Here is a 19446-nt window from a genome sequence, read left to right as displayed (position 1 = left end):
ATAGTTTTCACAGCTCGTACATTTTCATATATGTAAGCACTGAGCCAAATTTAGTAATGCAAAGATATTAAAAGAACAATATTTGTGTCCTGTTTATTATACATCTATATATACACTGTAAAAGATACTTGTCTTTGAGTGAAGATTTAAATAACTGCAACTTAAATCTTTACTTAAGCTCATTATTTGAAACCGAGTTCAAATTCAAATTGATATTTCACCCCAAATATAAAATTTTACATGCATATTATATAGAGATTGAAAATGTGACGTCATTCAGGGGTAAAACCGCAAAGGATTCTGGAAACTCGTGGCAAGAGGTACTAGCGCACGCAGGCTTTCAATTGAAATCAGTCACACAGCGATAAAAAGAAACACAAAAATGTCAAGAAGCTGTTGTATTATTAACTGCAATAGCCGGTCGCATGACAGCCACGGGAAGCCGACGGGTAAAGAGATCGGTTGTTATCGGATTACGACGTTTAAGAGAAATTGTTCGAGCCATGTTTCCGAAGTAACAAAGAGGCGACGGATGGCCTAGATTGCTGCCATTCAAAGACCAAATATAACGTCCCAGAACACTCCAGCTCACAGGTTAGTCTGCTCCAAGCATTTCCACAAAGGTCAGTCTTCTGTTGTAGTTAATACGTCATTTTCATAACATAATTAGTGATATAGGTTACAAGCAAGTCTGGCGCTGAACAGAAATTGTCGCGCTATGCTCCTTTGTTTATTGTGCATAAATAGTGAATTGTCCTGACACAATATTGTGTTTCACTTCTGTTATTATGGTACATTGACAAAAACATGTACTTTTATTCACAGGGTAAAACAGTTGTTTTGTATCACTAATTGTTCAGTACGATTACAGCATACAGTATTATTGTCACTGCTACATTTCTGTAATGCGAACCAGAAATTATTTCCACTACTAATTAATTACCGTTGAGCTCAAAGGTCCTATTAATAAACGGTTAACAAATGTGTATTTATGAAGACGATTTGTGAGACTGGTAAACTTATGATACGTACGATGGTCTTTACTTTCTACACGGTGCGTTTCAAGGTCCTGCACCCATCCGTCGGTAAACTGTCGTCAGTAAAGATAGCTGACTTCATCTAACTAGCAAATGTTGTCCAGGCTACGTTGGTGATGCAGTTTTTTTTAATGTGTATGATATTTTTGTCATGCAATTTTAAAGCCGGTCCTACAACCGCATCCAAGAATAACATGCAGCTTATCTCAGAACTGTCGGTGAAAATTATTCTTGGAGCTAGGTTTAATTGAGCTGTATTTTAAAGAGGTGCAATTTCACAATTTGTGTATATTTTCTAAGTTCACTATTTCGTCATGTGTTGAGAAAAACACAGATTTAAAAATTACATGGTCTAATATTTACATTTAGCATAACTGCAACATGCTTTTTTCCAGTGTGTGAATGTGTGTGTGAATGGGTGGATGACTGGATATGTAAAGCGCTTTGGGGTCCTTAGGGACTAGTAAAGCGCTATACAAATACAGACCATTTACCATTTTTTTTTTTTTTTTTTTAAAGACTCGAAAGGACTTGAAATTCAAAATTTCAGACTTGTGACTTGACTCGGACTTTTACACCAGTGACTTGAGACTCGACTCTGACTTGCCTGACATTACTTGAGACTTGACTTGAGACTTGAGGATAAAGACTTGAGACTTACTTGAGACTTGCAAAACAATGACTTGGTCCCACCTCTGGTTCCTGTGCTACTGCGAGTGTAAATACTGCTCCTCCCCCCTCTGCTCAGCACAAGCACAAGGCTCACGTGCAGAGTGAAGCGACAAAAAGTGCAAGAGAGAGTGTGAGAGGGAAAAGAAACAAAAACAAAAAAACACAGCTCCCAATAAGGAGATTTCACTTCAATGCGTCGGCTCTAAGACGCATTGGTTCGCTACCGACACATAACTAATACAAACTCTGAAGCACGTAAAACTCCAAAACACGTGAAACCTCCAAAACAGATACAAATTCCAAAACACAATGGAGGTGTTCCAGGATGCTAGGGGTAGTGTTGAGCTTTGGTTACCTAGTGGCTACACAAGCCAGGACGTATAGGAATATATATGAGTGTTTGTGTATAAATACACACACAATAGACATATGCTTCCAATTGTGTAATTTAAGTGATCTAGGTAGCTCTGTTTTGGAAGTTCAGTTAACGCTAGCAACGTGTTTTGGAGTTTATACGTGCTTTGTCTCTAGGGGCCACCATATATATTTATATAAACATATATAAATAAAACCACATTTGTTTACATTAGTAATTCCTTTGGTGCACAATTTTATATTGTTGTCGATAATAAATTAATTAAAACAACAAAACAACCCAAAGAGCCAGTTGGGAGCTGAAAGAGCCGGCTCTTTTTAGTGAGCCGACCCGAAAGAGCCGGTTCTCTAGAAAGAGCCGGAATTCCCATCACTATCTGACACTGGAGCTCTTCTCTCTCTGGCATGTTTGCTAAGTAGAAACAGCTGCTCAGAGAGGTGGTACCAAAGGCTGGACAGAGGGCAGGACCCACCCACACAGCCAAACACCACAGCAGGCTCTGCTAGAGCCATAACAGACAGTAGTGAGAGCTGCTGTGATGTGTGGCTTGGAGACAGTTGCACTGACAAAAAGACGGAAGGGCGAGCTGAAGATTTAGATATGAGTTCATCAGAGGGACAGCTCAGAGTCAGAGAGGCTGAAAGGGTCTGGACATGTGCAGAGCAGGGAGGGAGGAAATACTGGAAAAAGGATGATGAAGATGGACGTGCCAGGCAGCAGGAAGAAAGACAGCTGAGAGTCTGAAACAAGAGAAAGTTGCTACTGGCTGAGGCTGAATGTGTTCTTTCTTCTCAGCTTGGATGCTCTGTTTCATTCCTGCTGATGAAACCTTCATAGGATCAGCCTTTGTTTTCTCTCAGAGCTCCAACCAGCACCATCAGCAGCTGTTTGACATCAGAGGCAAAAATAAAACCATGAAGCTATTCCTTCAGAGAACCTCAATACTTTAAGAAAGGGGTGCAAAATGCACAGCCATCCATTCAAACGTTCTGCTGAGGCTCAGATGACACACTATATACGTCTCACATAGTTTCAGTGGGTGGTGCTTTTATATTTCTGCTGCAGTGTGAACAGACAGGTCCACAGCACAGCGGTCTGAGGAAGGAAGCGAGCAGTGCAGACAGAGACAGAACAGACAAAATACAAGACTGATCTGTGAAGCAGCTCTGTCCTCTACAAAGCTCTGCTCTGAATATCTGAGTCTGTTTGCTGATCTCTTTTCCTTGAATCCTTCCACGGGTGAGTCCTTAAACTGTTTGGTTGTTTTTCAGGTTTAATTGTGTTTCTGTGTTCCCATATGGTTCCCACAGTTAATCCATCACTCCTCTGGGACTGAAGCAACAGATTACAGTTACTGAAACAGTGTTGATGTTTTTGTAGACTATTTTTTACAAACTGGCATTTAATTACTTTACTTTGTAATATTTAAACTGATGCTTATTAAACTTCTGTGCGGCTTAAATTGCAGCAGTCAGAGAAAAAAAAGGCAAAGGAACACCAAAGCAAACATTAAGTAAGAGGAAATTCATGGCAGTAGGTCAGATTCTTATAAATGTTAAACTATAAAAGGTCTAAATCCATCACTTATAACCATCAATTCTCTAAGTTTGTACTTGATTAAACTTTAGTACATTTTTTACTGTTAACTCCACCAAAATCAAACATGTGGATCTGCTTGTCGACCGTGCAGCTGAAAGAAGCTGAATTCCAAAACAAAATCTTTGCACAGAACAAACCTTCTCAAGAGACCTCAGAGTATTTTCATGTGTAGGTCATTAATTTCCTTTCATGTCAGTAACAGCTGCACAGCTGTGAGGCCAGAACACACAAGCGTGGGCTCAGGGACACTCAGGAAATCTTTAAAACACAATAAATACCTTTATCCTGAAAAATTCCGGTAAGTATTCTCACGTTCATTAAAAACAGTCAGTTAATAACAATCTTAATAAGAGTGATGCTACTAAGTAATGAAAAAAATATTTCTGTTTTTTGCTTTTGGATTCTTGTATTTCTGGTGTTTGGAGTTCTGAGTTTTGTATGACAGCAGTTGTTTCCTGTTGTTTAGTCTCTGTCTCTGCATCATGTTGCTTATCCTGACATTTGCTGTTCTTCCCTGTTTTCTGGACTTTGGATCTTCATTAACCACAATGAAAGTGGATTTTTTTATCAATTCAGTCTGTCACAGACTTGGATAAAAGCATACTTGTTTAACACACAGAAGAAACCCCAGTGACAAGCTTGGAGCTTCCTGTTCAGGCTGTAATCACAAGAACATTACGTTACAGCTGTTGACCAATTGCTTTGACAAACCTGTGAGGCAGTAAAAAAATAGGGAAATAGGCATGAAGCAGGTGTGGAGGAGATCAAAACTCCAGACATCCAGAGGCCCCCAGAACACAAGAGACCAAGGAAGACCAACAGAGGGGCAGCTGCGCCACTGTCCCGGAAAGAGCTGAGGAGAGTCCCAGATGAGGGCTCACTCAGCAGCCGCGGAGCAGAAGCCAGGGGGAGTTGCAGTGACGCACCCGTGAGCTCCGCCGGCAGCCAGCTGTGCCTGAGTGACCGAGCCCCAGGCCGAGAGGCCGGGGCACCCCACCTCCGAAGTGGCCCGAGCGAGCCCCAGGCTCCAGGCCCCGATAAGCGGCCGCCAAGGAGTGAGCCGGTGTGTACCTGGACGCCCATCCCCGGACACAAAGAACCACCAACGCACCGATGTCTGAGGGGGTCCGCCACTGGCAGGGGAAGTGGTGGTAGGGGGAGATAGGCCTCCAAACCTTGGAGGGCCTGAGATGTCCCCAGAGAGGTGGCGCCTGACACCCAACCTGACATATAGACACAGACATACAGGCACACACAGATACAAACATCCATTCCCACCCTCATGCTCTCATATGCACTTACTCCACACTCAACCAACGTGGAGACAGACATAAAGAGACGTTGTACACACGATCACAATCCCCAAGCGTACTCTACAAACCGGGTCTAGGTGCCCCCGCCCCTGGAGGGGGGAACTGCACCCAGACCCAGGTGGTGTTTCCCTTTTCCCTGCGGTGGGGGGAGGCAGACCGCCCTGACTCCGCAGCAGCAGGAAGGCTCCACACTCCAGACCGCAGTCGGACGGCCAACTCCTCCTCCTAGCCCCCCTGCTCCAGCAGGTCGCAGAGAACGGGGGTGAGAGAAGACTCCAAACCTCCCTCCACCCGCTCATTGTAATGTTGATGCATGTGTGTTCTAAGGTGCAATTAAAACCCAGGAGGGCATGGAGCTACCTGCCAGAGAGCAGCAGGTAAGCGCATGGTCCCTCCTGCTAGCCCTCAATGTCTACGTGTATTTAAAATTGAGAGGTGGGCAACGATGCCAGGGGTGAGGTGTACACCCTGATGGTACTTTGGACTCCGTGTATCGTGCCCACCCCCAAGATCCTATATGTATGTGTAATGAGAGTGTGAGTAATGTGAATGTCTAAGTTGTGGGATAAAATTGAGGCAGAGGCAGCCAGAAGGGGACAGAGGGGGGGGGGGGGGGGTAGCCTCCTCTGCACCCTGGTGACATACCCCTACTCCAAGGCCCTGCATGTGTGGGTGGTTGTGGTGGAGCGGGAAGAGGGAGGCAGCTGGAGATGGGGAGGGAAGGAAGGGAGGGGCAAGTGACCCCTCCCTGGGGCCAGCTCCCCCGCTGACCCCAGTAGGCACCCCCATACTCCGCGACCCGCCAGGGAAAGGGGGCCCAGGCCCATCCAGACCAGGGCCCAGTGCAGCAGCGCCGCCCGGCCCCACAGAGCCCGGGACAGTCCACCCAACCCCACCACAGAGAAAACTGCACCCACCCCACCATCCACTCATCTTCCAGACTACATAAGACAATAAACACCCAGGCTGAGATCTTCCTCCACCTCTCCTGTATCTCCCCCTCCTGCAGAGGGAGCTCCTGAGGAGAGGAAAGCTCCTGCAAGATGTGACAATCTCCCCCACCAGTTGAAGAGCCCCCCAGGTGGCTCGATGCACCGGCGGCACCCTGCTCCAGGGCTGGGCCCCCATGCACCCACCCGCCCACAACTCCGGCAACACACCAAAAAAAAAAAAAAAAAAAAAAAAAAAAAAATAGGGAAGGAGAGCTGCCTGACTGTTGAATGTGGTGTAGCTTGTTGCTCACAAGGGGCTAACTGATTACTGGGCTTCTCTCTCTAATGCTATAGGGTCTTTATCTTACGATATAAAACACCTTGAGCTCACTGTTGTTGTGATCTCATGCTGAAGGCACTCCAATCATGTAGTCAGGAAAACAATATCATCAACAAAGGTATAGAGTATAGATCCACAGTTTTGCTAAACCAGACAGACTATCATGAAAACATTTTGTCACTGCTTAGCGACAAAATACTTATAAGCACCTGAAACAACATCCAAGTTGTAGATACAGGAAGAGGGCGATAGATTGAAGCAGTTAGAACAGGACAACACTATTGACTAGAGATGGACCGATCCGATATTACGTATCGGTATCGGTCCGATACTGACGTAAATTACTGGATCGGATATCGGAGAGAAATAAAAAATGTAATCCGATCCATTAAATATCAAAAAAGCACCTCACAAAACTTGCGACATGGCGTAACTCTGCTCATAACCATAGCATGTGGTCACGTGATAGAGGGCTGTGTGTAGCCTCCTACCAAACCAGCATTTCATCTCCGAGGAAGTTATCCCAGAGAGAAGTAAGGCAAGTGTGTAAGTTCATCTCTGAGTGTTCCCACGCATTCCCACGTTAAGCTTAACAACCGATATATGGAGCGACTGCCTCCCCCTCCGTCTCCTGCTGCTACTTCTATCATGAAACTGATCAATGATCAGCTGATTGGCTTTTCTGTCGCAAGTCCGTTTTTCTTGTTTGTTTATGGCCCACTTTGCGCCAGAAAGAGGAAACCAGCGGCTGAACAACAGCAGCACGTTTAAGCTTAATATAACTCATAACTTTTGCACTGTCCACTTCCTGCTGTGACAAAACAAATTTCCCACGTGTGGGACTAATAAAGGTTATCTTATCTTATCTTAATAAGCTGTTGTTAGAATTTATTTAATATTACTTTCTACACCAGGATCTTTTTCTATGTAGCTGACAGCTGGTAACTGTGCAGGGGCGGATCTAGCAAAGTTTAGCCGGGGGGGGCGATAGGGCATAAACAGGGAAAAGGGGGCACAAAGACATACTTTTCTTTCTTATTCTCATTTAAAATGTCTAGCTTTTAATAAATAATTATCTGAATCTTACACCCAGAGTTTTAATCTGATGTAAAATGTATAGAAGTCCATTACTGTATATAGTAACTATTAAGTCTAATATACCCTAGTAAGCTATAGTACTTTTTCCTTTGGGAAGATACTATCTGTGCAGTCTGCAATTCTCTTGAAGAAAGATGTTAAATCTATTTAATTATTCTTGAAAAATAATTTATTTCTGGGCATTTTTTTTCACACTGCATCAAATTAAAGTTGATTACGTCGATTAAGCATCATGAGGTGGAGGGTGGTTCCCTATTTTTTATTTTTTTATTTTTTGCTGGGAATTTGCAACTCTATTAGTTAGGTTGCTTACTCTTTAAAATACCAGAATAGGGAGGATGGAGTGAGCTCTCTCCACTGAGAGATCACATCACAGCTCTCCTTCATCCTGGGGCAGAACTAGTTTCCTATACCTGAGAGACTCTCCTGGTGTGAATGCTTTCCCCACTTCCTGAGTTACAATCTGTTTAACTGCTTGAATAGGGTGGTGTGAAGCAGCCACCCATGTGGGCTTTATATGGTAAAATAATGTGACCAGTATCAGAATAAGAAACAAGTTCACACTGTGCATCCTCACTTGGCTATTCCCTCACCCTCTTTTGTTCGTGTCCAATCATCTTTGCTTACTGAGAAGAATGAGGATCTAATGCACAGTAAAGAAATTGCCTAAATGTTATAAAAAATGTGCACAAGTAATTTGCCAGTCAGTTTTAATCAGGGTCCGGGCTCCTTGTGTCTGTGGTGTTTAAAGAGTCATAATTCCATCGCCGATCTCTCCTCCGTTCCAACACTGCTGTAGGTTGAAAGGGGCAGACCACGTCATACACCCCTGTTGTCTTCATCGCAGAATCTCTTCCACCTTTTTTGGATTTTACTGTTTTTCAAAAATCTCCTCATGAGTGAGATTTACCAAAGATCTACCAAAGAGATTCTCTGTTCTGCATAGGCCTGAACCCCCTCAGTGAGATCATTAACAAGACTGGCTACAGATACCAACTACGGAATGGAGCAGTTCTCAGCCACCTCCTGTACATGTATGACATCAAGCTGTATGCCAAGAGTGAACGAGATATTGATTCACTGATCCACACCATGCACCAGGATATACAGCAATAACATTTGAATGCCGTTCAGACTGCAGAAATTAAGTCGGATGATAACAAAAAGAGGGAAGGTAGTCAGAACTGAGGGGATCGAACTACCAGAAGGCAACAATACAGACATAGAGGACAGCTACAAGTACCTCTGGATCCCACAGGCAAATGGGAACCATGAAGAGGTCGCTAGAAAAGCTCCAACCACCAAGTACCTGCAGAGGGTCAGGCAAGTCCTGAGAAGTTAGCTGAACGGTAACACCTACCCGTGATCAGATACCCTGCCGAGATAATACGCTGGCCAAAGGAGGAGATAGAAGCCACGGACATCAAGACAAGGAAACTCCTGACCATGCTTGGGGGGTTTCACCCCAAGTCCAGCACCCTGAGGCTGTACGCTAAGCAGAAGGAAGAAGGCTGGGGACTGGTGAGTGTCAGCACCACGGTCCAGGAGAGACAACAAACATCCACAAATACATCAGTAAGATGGCCCCAACTGACCCCGTGCTCAGTGAACACCTCAGGCAGCAGAAACCCAAGAAAGAGGAGAAAGATGAGGAACCATTGTGGAAGGACAGGCCCCTACATGGTATGTACCACCGGCAGACAGCAGAAGTGACTGATATCCAAAAGTCCTACCAGTGGCTGGACAAAGCTGGACTGAAAGACAGCACAGAGGCACTAATCATGGCAGCACAGGAACAAGCTTTGTGCACAAGATCCATAGAGGCTGGGGTCTATCACACAGAGTAAGACCCCAGGTGCAGGTTGTGGAAAGGGTGCAGGGCGTAAGATGCTAGCAGGCAGGGCATACATGGAACGCCGTAATCAAGTGGCCAGCATAGTGTACAGAAACATCCGTGCCGAATACGGCCTGGAAGTCCCAAGGTCAAAATGGGAGACGCCCCTTAGGGTGGTGGAGAATGACCGAGCTAAGATCCTGTGGGACTTCCAGATACAGACGGACAAAATGGTGGTGGCTAATCAACCAGACATAGTGGTGGTAGGCGAAAAGAACCAGACGGCCATAGTGATCCATGTAGCGGTCCTGAATGACAGCAACATCAGGAAGAAGGAACACGAGAAGCTTGAGAAATACCAAGGGCTCAGAGAAGATCTCGAGAAAATACTACTAAAACGGTTTGAGTCCGAGGGAGTAGATTGGTTAAATATTCCTCTCTAAATTCTACTTTGTTGTGAGTTTGTGTTTTAAGAAAAATTAATTGGAGTATTGGCTGCAGTGACTCCCAAACTAGGCGGGTGGCTCCAGCAGATCCCAGAAACAACTTTGGAGCTCTCTGTCTTTGGAGCTCTGTTCATGTAAAATCCTGTTAGGATTTTACATGAACATTGATCTTCAGATGTGAACTTACAAAGCAACATTTCTCTTTTTTGATGCATAGTACTGTTTTCAATAGTTAGGCAGGCTCATTTAACAATAATCAACACATCATTGTATTCCCTCGTGACCATGTCATGGATCAACAGTAACACCTCTTTTTTCCTGTGGTTTTCCTCACAGATTGATGATGTGTCTCAGAGTTCAGCAGCTCAGCTTTACTGAAATGTTATGAAACTTAAAGAGAAAGTAAATCGAGGCAGAAGCTGATCATCGATCAGAGCTAACTGTCTGTGATTCTGCACTCAGTTCAAGTGGAGACAACAAGCTGAGTAAAAGTGCAACAGGTAAACACTGAGGATGGCACAGGTGACGATCAGAACAAAGAGCAGACAGGGAGACTTCTACCTGGACATGGATCACCTGCTGATGCTGATGCTGCAGCTGCTGCTGCTGCTGCGGAGCTCAGGTAGGACTCTGACACACACATGAAAAGTAAAAAGGTTCAGATCCTTCAGAAAATTTAGGACAGATTTTATTCTTTTCACAGTTATGTATCCTGATATTCCTGCAGTGTCACATGGGTTCAAATTCAGTGATGATAATTCAGACTCACTTTGCTTTTACTCATGACAAATGTAGGAGTGACGCAGGCTGTAATCCAGTTTTAAAGGAAACTGTTAAATACCCCCAATTATTTCATCTTTGGGCTGAAGGAAGAACAACACTCTGTGTTTAACGCTCAATCAACAATCACTTTAATCAATAAAATTCTCTTTATTCCATACAACACTTTGAGCATTACAAACGTCCGGACGGGAGATGTGCACAGGAAAATCTCAAAATGTCTGAGTTACCCACACTCTTATAGCTTCTCCCCCCTTCATACTAAGCATTCACATTTTTTCTCTCTCAGTGAGCCTAAGTTATGATCTTGGCTTCCTGTGCAGTATGTTTCAGACAAATAAGACCATGATTCTCTGAAAACAAAATTTCTTATAAATCAGCAGTATAATGCATCATAAAACAGTGTAATATCCCATTCCTGTTTTTTGTCAGAATAAACAATCAATTACAATCAAACAATCAATCAATTTGCTGGTCCCTCTCTAGTCTAAACAACGTTTCAGTAACTTTCCACCAGAAGATGGTCCCCTGTTATCTACTTTCTCCCAGGCAAGCATGAGCAAGAGTCTACAGCTCTCTACCCACCAAGGACACATAGTCTAACGCCTTTATTTTCAGGGCCGTGTCCACTTAATACTACATTACATGGTTATATGGCATTTTAGTTAATATAAAGCATAGAATTGAGGCACTTCAAATAATTCCATTCTGACAAAACTAATCTCATCTCTCTCTAAAGCCCACACTGAACAACCAGCTGAACACACCTAAAGGCTGTTTCCACCAGCTGGAATGAACTTTAGCCCACTGCAAAAAAAACTTATAGACTGCTCTGTAATGACTGCATCAGCTGCTTGTGAACAGAACAAAATCAAACAGAACAAACATTTGCTGTTATACTATTAGGAACATGTTCCTGAAAATGCTTGTCTTCTGAACTCTTTCATTTCACAGACTTTTAGTTTTTCTGACCAATCAAATTATTTTTAGACAATCTTGTCCTGGTTTGGTATCAAATATGTTCCTTCACACAAATGAAGAGAATAAAAGTTGGTTTTGAAACAGGTTTTAGAAATGTCTAATTTTGGGGAGGTCATGACAGTTTAGGAGCAGCAACAGCAAAGGCCTGATTTCCTTTGTGGATCCTGGGACAGCTAGGAGCATTTGGTCCACAGACCTCGATGATCTTGAAAGAGTGTACAAAATCAACTGGTCAGAAAGGTACAACACACAAACTTCAAAGGAGGAGCAGTTTACAATGTTTTGTCTTGAAGCCACAAAAGAGACTGGTTTAACCCTCCTGCATACTGTGATTGTGACATGGATGGAACATTTCTAGTCTAACTTTATTCCTCACCATCTGCCTTACTCCCAGAAGTGACAGAAACCACTGATCTGTCCATATGTGTGGATGGTTATATAAAATCTCAGGATATGAAAATCAAAGAACAGAAACATCTTTGACCTCATGTACTGAGACTGTCTGCATTACAGTTCATATATTAGTTGTAGCAAATCATCATTAAAACGAACCATGAATTCTAAGTTGTCATTTCAAATTTTGAGTTAGATTTATATATAGACATATATATAGATTTGTATCAGTTAGATATAACTGAATGAATTTTAGTATATCTATTAACTTTTTTCAACATCTGTAGTCCCAGAAATTTACTAAAATGTAACTCTCTACTGTCCTCATCTCACCTCCAATCAAATTCCATCTTCACACTTACAGTTTTTACTCTTTTTTTCTCTTCAGGAGTCCAGGTTGGGGCAAAACACAGTTCTACAGGTAAAAGGAGAAATCAGAGAGAAATTAAGGATCACACAACCAGAATCAGCACTAACATTAAATATTTCCAGAAGTAAATTCATTTTTTACTGACGACTCTCTCCTTTCTGTTAGAGCCTGGTGATGTCAGGCTGGTGGGAGGAGCCAGTCACTGTGCAGGAACACTGGAGGCAAAACATCTGGGAGAGTGGAGACCATTGTGTGCCTCTCATGATTCCTGGACACTGAAAGAAGCAGCTGTTTTCTGTGAATACCTGGACTGTGGCTCTGCTGTTCATGTAGAAGAAAGACATTCCTCATATAAATCTGCGTGGTCTATCAGTTCTGATTGTGTTCTGTCCAGATCTCCTCTGAGGGAATGTACAACATCAGATTACACTGACCAAATCCTGAAACTGACCTGTGCAGGTACAGTGGAGGCAAAGAGCCCCCCACTGTTGGGTGGTTGTGGCCGGCCAGGGCCTCTGGGGTCTTTTCCTGTCAGCCTCTGGCTCTTGGGTTCATTGTTGCAATGTCTCACCCTAATTTTGTAGTATGCTTCATGACAGAAACTCATATACAGCCACATTTCTCTTTCTCACTTTCTCTCTCTGTCACTCACTTGTACAGACAAACAAATAGCAACATTTTATCTTTATTTAGGTACTTTCCTTTGTCTTGTCTTTCAGCTGTTGTATATGGTTTTCCAGTGTTTTGTTACAGATGAAGACCCAACATGTTTTTTTTCCTGACTACTTAATGGAGTCAGCAGCACTCAGTTTACAGATTCCACAAGACAGGGGCAATACTACATATCAACAAAAGAGAATCCCAGTAGGCTACGGCTTTAATAACCGCTGAGGAGATGAAATATAAACATGATGCTAACATATCTCCTGTTATAAAGATGTGTTCTGTTGTTAATGATGAAGTCATGTTGAGTTGTGCTGAGGTTGAATCAGTGACTAGTTGTTTGCTGCCATCTTTTTCTTGTGTGTCTGCTGTCTCTGATCTCTCTGTTTGATCTTCTCTGATGTCTCCAGACTCTGTCAGGCTGCTGAATGGTTCCAGTCTGTGTTCAGGCAGACTGGAGGTGAAGTCTAACCAGAGCTGGTCCTCAGTGTGTGAAGCTGACTTTGACCAGCAGGATGCAGAGGTGGTCTGTAGGGAGCTCGGCTGTGGGCCTCCTTCAGTCCTCCAGGGGGCGCTGTATGGAGAAGTGGAGGCTCCAGTGTGGAGCAAAGTGCTCCACTGTGGAGGCCATGAGTCTGCTCTCCTGGACTGTAGAAGCTCAGGCTCAGCTAGAAACAGCTGCTCACCTGGCAAAGCTGTTGGACTCACCTGCTCAGGTAGAAGAGGAGCTGCAGCTTTTTGTGGTTCAAACTCACTTTATTCTTTTACTGATGACTCTCTGCTTTCTGTTCAGAGAGTGATTTCAGGTTGGCGGGAGGAGCCAGTCGCTGTACAGGTATACTGGAAGCGCCAAATCTGAGAGAGTGGAGACCTGTGTATAGCTCTGACTGGAGCTTGAAAGAAACAGCTGTTGTGTGCATACATCTGGACTGTGGCTCAGCTTTTTCTGTTAAAAAGAGCCACAATTTCTCATGGAGATCTAGATGGAAGATTAGTTCTGATTGTCTTCAGCCAGGATCTCCTCTGAGGGATTGTGCAACATCGGAATACACTGATCAAATCCTGAATCTCACCTGCTCAGGTAATCATACTGATTAAGTTATCTATGACTTCATATATGACAGAGATGTACCAAACTGTGACAGATGGCAGCAACAATAGCAGCAGACCGTCTCCATCAGTCACAACATGGCTGAGATGCGGAAACCCTCTAAACCAACCTCCAACCAGCCTGAAAGGACTCCTTCAGCCTAACAGCTTTCCAAGTTGCTGCTTTCAGCAGGTGTTTATAGAGAAGTACAAACACAAAGGCTGGAGGAAGTGAAATTAGTTAACAGGGCGCCAGGGGGAGTGTTTGCCCAGGGTGCCAAACAGGCTAGGACCGCCACTGCTTGCATATGCTCATTTGTGTCGTGTCTCGTTTCTGAGGCTATGTCACTAGAGTGGCATGTTTACATTTGCTAGCATATATCCAAATCCCACACTAATTTCATTACCAGATCATCTGTCGGTCTGAATATCTTCATCATCCCACTACATGTCTCTGTCCTCTCTTTTCTATCCTTTACCTTCAGAAAGGTTTACAGCAGTCTTCTGAACAAACCACCAACCTTTCTAAAAGGGCTCGTTATTCAGTATCCTTCTGCTGTGTTCCAAAAGCAGCTTCTTTACTTGACATCATGATAGAAACTAACAAACTTGTTACACACAAAAAGATTCTAGGTCTGACCAACCATCTCAGCCGTGGGCAAAAAGATGACAGTCAATGAAATTCTAAAATAAATTTTTAACACAATGATCAAAAAGAAGATACAGCCCAGTGTACCATTTGCATATAAAGTAAAAACACAGACCAAGGCAAGAGCCAGCTATGCCACAAAGCTCTCCACACCTTGTTAACTTCAACAGGGTTAGCATTTGTCTTCTGAGACCCACCACCCTGTAAGTAGATAGCCAGTGATCACTCCGGCCTCTGCAACACAGCTGCCTTAAGGCTGTGGCATATAGTAGGACCTGGCCTGCACAGAGAGAGAAAATAACACGGTTCACTATATAATTCACAGCACACAACCCATCCATCCCAAACATATCGTGTCATCAGAGGTGTTTGTAGTTTGGGCTATAAGTAGACTACTGTATCAGTGCAATCAATTATACCTGCCTCCAATTAGTCCAACCCCATTACAGCCATTGGCTCACCGCAAATGTGACGCACACAACCACTCCCAACCCAGTGCAACTTAACGCAATAATATGGAGATGAATTAAAACAGGAACATTAGTCTACCCAGTTATAAACTACTGTCCACATATTTGAATAGATCACTTAAACCAGGGCTTATCAGTATGATCAAAGTCACAAAGTAAAATCTCAATCTTTGGTTGTTAGATTCCCTGCCCTGTGGCCTTTCTGCAGCTCTCCCAGGAAAGCAAATACACCTAAACTCGGTCCTCTCTTTGGCCACTGAAAAAACACTGAAGACCATTAAAAGGTCCTGTGGATGTGGGATATAACAATAAAACTGTCTAAGAGAACAAGAAAACAGGAGAGACATTTGGAAATAAAAACCATCAAAAGAACACACTGATAGACTACACACTATTTCACACTACATAAACACTATATCATCACCAAGAGCAAATTAAAAAGAATAAAAAGTAATATGTTGACTAATTTTTCTTCCTGGCCATGTCCAGTCCCTGTGTCAGGTACCAAAGCTGACTTTTGAGTTGAATCAGCTGCACTCATTTTACTGGTTTCACTAAAGAAAGGGACAATAATACACACCCACAAAGAAGTTATTGCAGCTAGGGCTGCAATAACAGCTGTCAGATTATGAAATGTAAATGTGATGGTAACAAGTCTCCAGTGTGTACCAATGTAAAGATGTGTTCTGTTGTTAATGATGAAGTCATGTTGGAGTTGTGCTGAGTTTGAGTCAGTGAATAGTTGTTTGCTGCAATCTTTTTCTTGTGTGTCTGCTGTCTCTGATCTCTCTGTTTGATCTTCTCTGATGTCTCCAGACTCTGTCAGGCTGCTGAATGGTTCCAGTCTGTGTTCAGGCAGACTGGAGGTGAAGTCTAACCAGAGCTGGTCCTCAGTGTGTGAAGCTGACTTTGACCAGCAGGATGCAGAGGTGGTCTGTAGGGAGCTTGGCTGTGGGCCTCCTTCGGTCCTCCAGGGGGCGCTCTATGGAGAAGTGGAGGCTCCAGTGTGGAGCAAAGAGTTCCAGTGTGGAGGCCATGAGTCTGCTCTCCTGGACTGTAGAAGCTCAGGCTCAGCTAGAAACAGCTGCTCACCTGGCAAAGCTGTTGGACTCACCTGCTCAGGTAGAAGAGGAGCTGCAGCTTTGATGTGGCTCAAACTCACTTTATTTGTTTATTGATGACTCTCTGCTTTCTGTTCAGAGTCTGATGATGTCAGGCTGGTAGGAGGACCCAGTCGCTGTGCAGGAACTCTTGAGGCAAAAAATCTGGGAGAGTGGAGACCAGGCTTTCTCTCGACCCTGAAAGAAGCAGCTCTTGTTTGCCAATATCTGGACTGTGGCTCAGCTGTTTCTATACAAACAGCACACTCCTCATTTAAATTTGTGTGGTCGATTCTTTCTGACTGTTTTCCGCTGAGGGATTGTACAACATCAGATTACATGAATAAAATCCTGAATCTCACCTGCTCAGGTAATCATATTGATGAAGTTATCAATGACTTCATATATGACAGAGATGTACCAAGCTGTGACAGATAGCAGCAAGAATAGCAGCAGACTCTCCATCAGTCACAACATGGGTTTCAGGAATCCTCTAAACCATCCTCCAACCAGCTTGAAAGGACTCCTTCAGCCTAACAGCCTTCCAAGGTGTTTATAAAGAAGTACAAAAATAAAGGCTGGAGGAATAAAAATAATCCTAGGTTTCTCTTCAACACTGTAGCCACACTAACAAAAAGTCAGAGCTCTGTTGAACCAACCATTTTTTAAACCTTAACTAGTAATGAATTCGCTCTCGCATTTGTTTGTTATCCTGCACTGTAAATAAACGCTCACTGATATCATCAGCCTTTGCTCGCATGGGGCAATCGTGGCTCAAGAGTTGGCAGTCTCGGTCGTTGTGTCCTTGGGCAAGACACTTCACAAGTTGCCTACTGGTGGTGGTCAGAGGGCCCGGTGGCGCCAGTGTCCGGCAGCCTCGCCTCTGTCAGTGCACCCCAGGGCAGCTGTGGCTACAATGTAGCTTGCCATCACCTGTGTGTGAATGTGTGTATGAATGACTGTATGTAGTGTAAAGTGCTTTGGGGTCCATAGGAACTAAGTAAAGCGCTATACAAATACAGGCCATTTACCATTTTGGCTCCTCCTTCACTAACACCTCACGACCTGCTCCGTAAACCATGACAAATCATTTATGTACCACAGGCCTTCAAGCTGGCAGTTGTTAAACCGTTACTTTAAAAGTATGGCATTATTTTTGTGCCACTATTCTGAGCGCACATAAAATACATTTGCAGGTGCACGTGTTACATTTTGAGGAGAAATTTATTTTGAGTGAAGAAAAGCTAAATTTGAGTGAAAAAAAAATCATTGCTACATGCAAAACATGTATTTTAGTGTTTGCTATTATCCATACACACTAGAGTTGGATGTCTTGAGACCAGTCTTGGTCTCGAGAACACTTTTACGTGGTCTTGGTCTCGTCTTGGTCTCGATGGACGTTGGTCTCGGTCTTGTCTTGGTCTCGCTCTCTCGGTCTTGCGTTCTCAAATCGATGTAGTGTTCGGGAGATTTGGAGTCAACAACCATGGTTGTTTCTTATGTTTCTTGCATTTGCACATTTTGCTTGTACCAAGGATAAAATAGAATGAGTCAGCTTTCTGTGGTTGATAAAAGTTGGAAGTTAGATTCCCTGCCCCGAGGCCTTTCTGCAGCTCCCCCGGGAACGCAAATACACCTCCACTCGGTCCTCTCTTTGGCCACTGAAAACACACTGAAGACCATTAAAAGATCCTGTGGATGTGGAATATAACAATAAAAAGGTCAAAGTGAACAAGAAGACAGAAGGGACATTTGAAAATAAAACCATCAAAAGAACACATAAAAGTCAATACACTATGATCACCAAGGACAAATGAAAAAGCTTAAATATAAAAAGCTTAAAATATAAACTATTTTCTCTCTGGCCATGTCCTGGTACCAGAGCTGACTGTTTAGTGAAGTCAGTTGCACTCATTTTACTGGTTCCACAAGAAAAGGGAAAAAATAATCATCAATAATCACCCACAAAGGAAAATCCCAGTAGGCTAGGGCTGCAATAACAGATGTTGGATTACAAAGTGTAAATGTGATGCTAAAAGTCATATTGGAGTTGAGCTGAGGTTGAGTCAGTGAATAGTTGTTTGCTGCCATCTTTTTCTTGTGTGTCTGCTGTCTCTGATCTCTCTGTTTGATCTTCTCTGATGTCTCCAGACTCTGTCAGGCTGCTGAATGGTTCCAGTCTGTGTTCAGGCAGACTGGAGGTGAAGTCTAACCAGAGCTGGTCCTCAGTGTGTGAAGCTGACTTTGACCAGCAGGATGCAGAGGTGGTCTGTAGGGAGCTTCGCTGTGGGCCTCCTTCAGTCCTCCAGGGGGCGCTGTATGGAGAAGTGGAGGCTCCAGTGTGGAGCAAAGAGTTCCAGTGTGGAGGCCATGAGTCTGCTCTCCTGGACTGTAGAAGCTCAGGCTCAGCTAGAAACAGCTGCTCACCTGGCAAAGCTGTTGGACTCACCTGCTCAGGTAGAAGAGGAGCTGCAGCTTTGATGTGGCTCAAACTCACTTTATTTTTTTAATGATGACTCTCTGCTTTCTGTTCAGAGCCTGATTTCAGGTTGGTGGGAGGAGCCAGTCGCTGTACAGGTACACTGGAGTTTAAACATCTGGGGGAGTGGAGACCAGTGTATGGCTTTTTCTGGACCCTGAAAGAAGCAGCTGTTTCCTGTGAACAACTGGACTGTGGCTCAGCTGTTTATATAGAAATGGTAGACTCCTCACGCACAACTGGGTGGTTGATCAGTTCTGATTGTGTTCTGTCCAGATCTCCTCTGAGGGACTGTGCAACATCGCATTACACTGACCAAATCCTGAAACTCACCTGCTCAGGTAATCATACTGAGTCATCCGTGACTTCATATTTGACAAAGATGTACCAAGCTGTGACAGATGGCAGCAAGAATAGCAGCCAACCAACCAGCCAGAAAGGACTCCTTCAGCCTAACAGCTTAATAATAATAATAATAATCATAAATTTTATTTATGAGCACCTTTCAAGTCACCCAAGGACACTTTACAATAGGATAAAACACTTAGTAAAACAATGGCAGAATAAGAACAATAAAACAAAAGCAGTGGATTCATAGTGAATATGCAGATTTGAACAGATGAGTTTTGAGTTGGGATTTAAACTTTCCAAGTTGCTGCTTTCAGCAGGTGTTTATGGAGAAGTACAAACAAAAAGGCTGGAGGAAGTGAAACTGGTTATTGTTATTGTAAAACAGAGAGCAAGACGGGAAGTGGGAAATGTTCCAGGAGAGGAGCTGGGCTGAGAGCAGGAACTAGAACAGAAGTCAGCACGGATCTATATGTT

At 43.6% G+C, this 19446-nt stretch overlaps 1 protein-coding gene across 1 annotated transcript in view; it reads left to right on the top strand.

The window, feature by feature from the left end:
• The first annotated feature begins 2617 nt into the window (after window positions 1-2617).
• The window catches only part of LOC146705307 (scavenger receptor cysteine-rich type 1 protein M130-like), a 65920-nt gene continuing 49091 nt past the window's right edge, over window positions 2618-19446 (top strand). The window contains exons 1-10 of the mRNA XM_085462952.1: window positions 2618-3324; window positions 9984-10269; window positions 12190-12222; window positions 12337-12630; window positions 13245-13550; window positions 13628-13915; window positions 15859-16164; window positions 16243-16512; window positions 18294-18599; window positions 18678-18962. Of these exons, the coding sequence (XP_085319078.1) occupies window positions 10161-10269; window positions 12190-12222; window positions 12337-12630; window positions 13245-13550; window positions 13628-13915; window positions 15859-16164; window positions 16243-16512; window positions 18294-18599; window positions 18678-18962 (2197 nt within the window). The 5' untranslated portion in view covers window positions 2618-3324; window positions 9984-10160. The remainder of the gene's footprint in view (window positions 3325-9983; window positions 10270-12189; window positions 12223-12336; window positions 12631-13244; window positions 13551-13627; window positions 13916-15858; window positions 16165-16242; window positions 16513-18293; window positions 18600-18677; window positions 18963-19446) is intronic.

The sequence above is a fragment of the Copadichromis virginalis genome, linkage group LG7 (genome assembly GCF_057382275.1).
Source record: "Copadichromis virginalis isolate Kocher_CV1m ecotype Utaka linkage group LG7, C_Virginalis_male_GT1.1, whole genome shotgun sequence".
Classification (NCBI taxonomy): domain Eukaryota; kingdom Metazoa; phylum Chordata; class Actinopteri; order Cichliformes; family Cichlidae; genus Copadichromis; species Copadichromis virginalis.
This window is presented reverse-complemented; position numbering and strand designations above follow the sequence as displayed.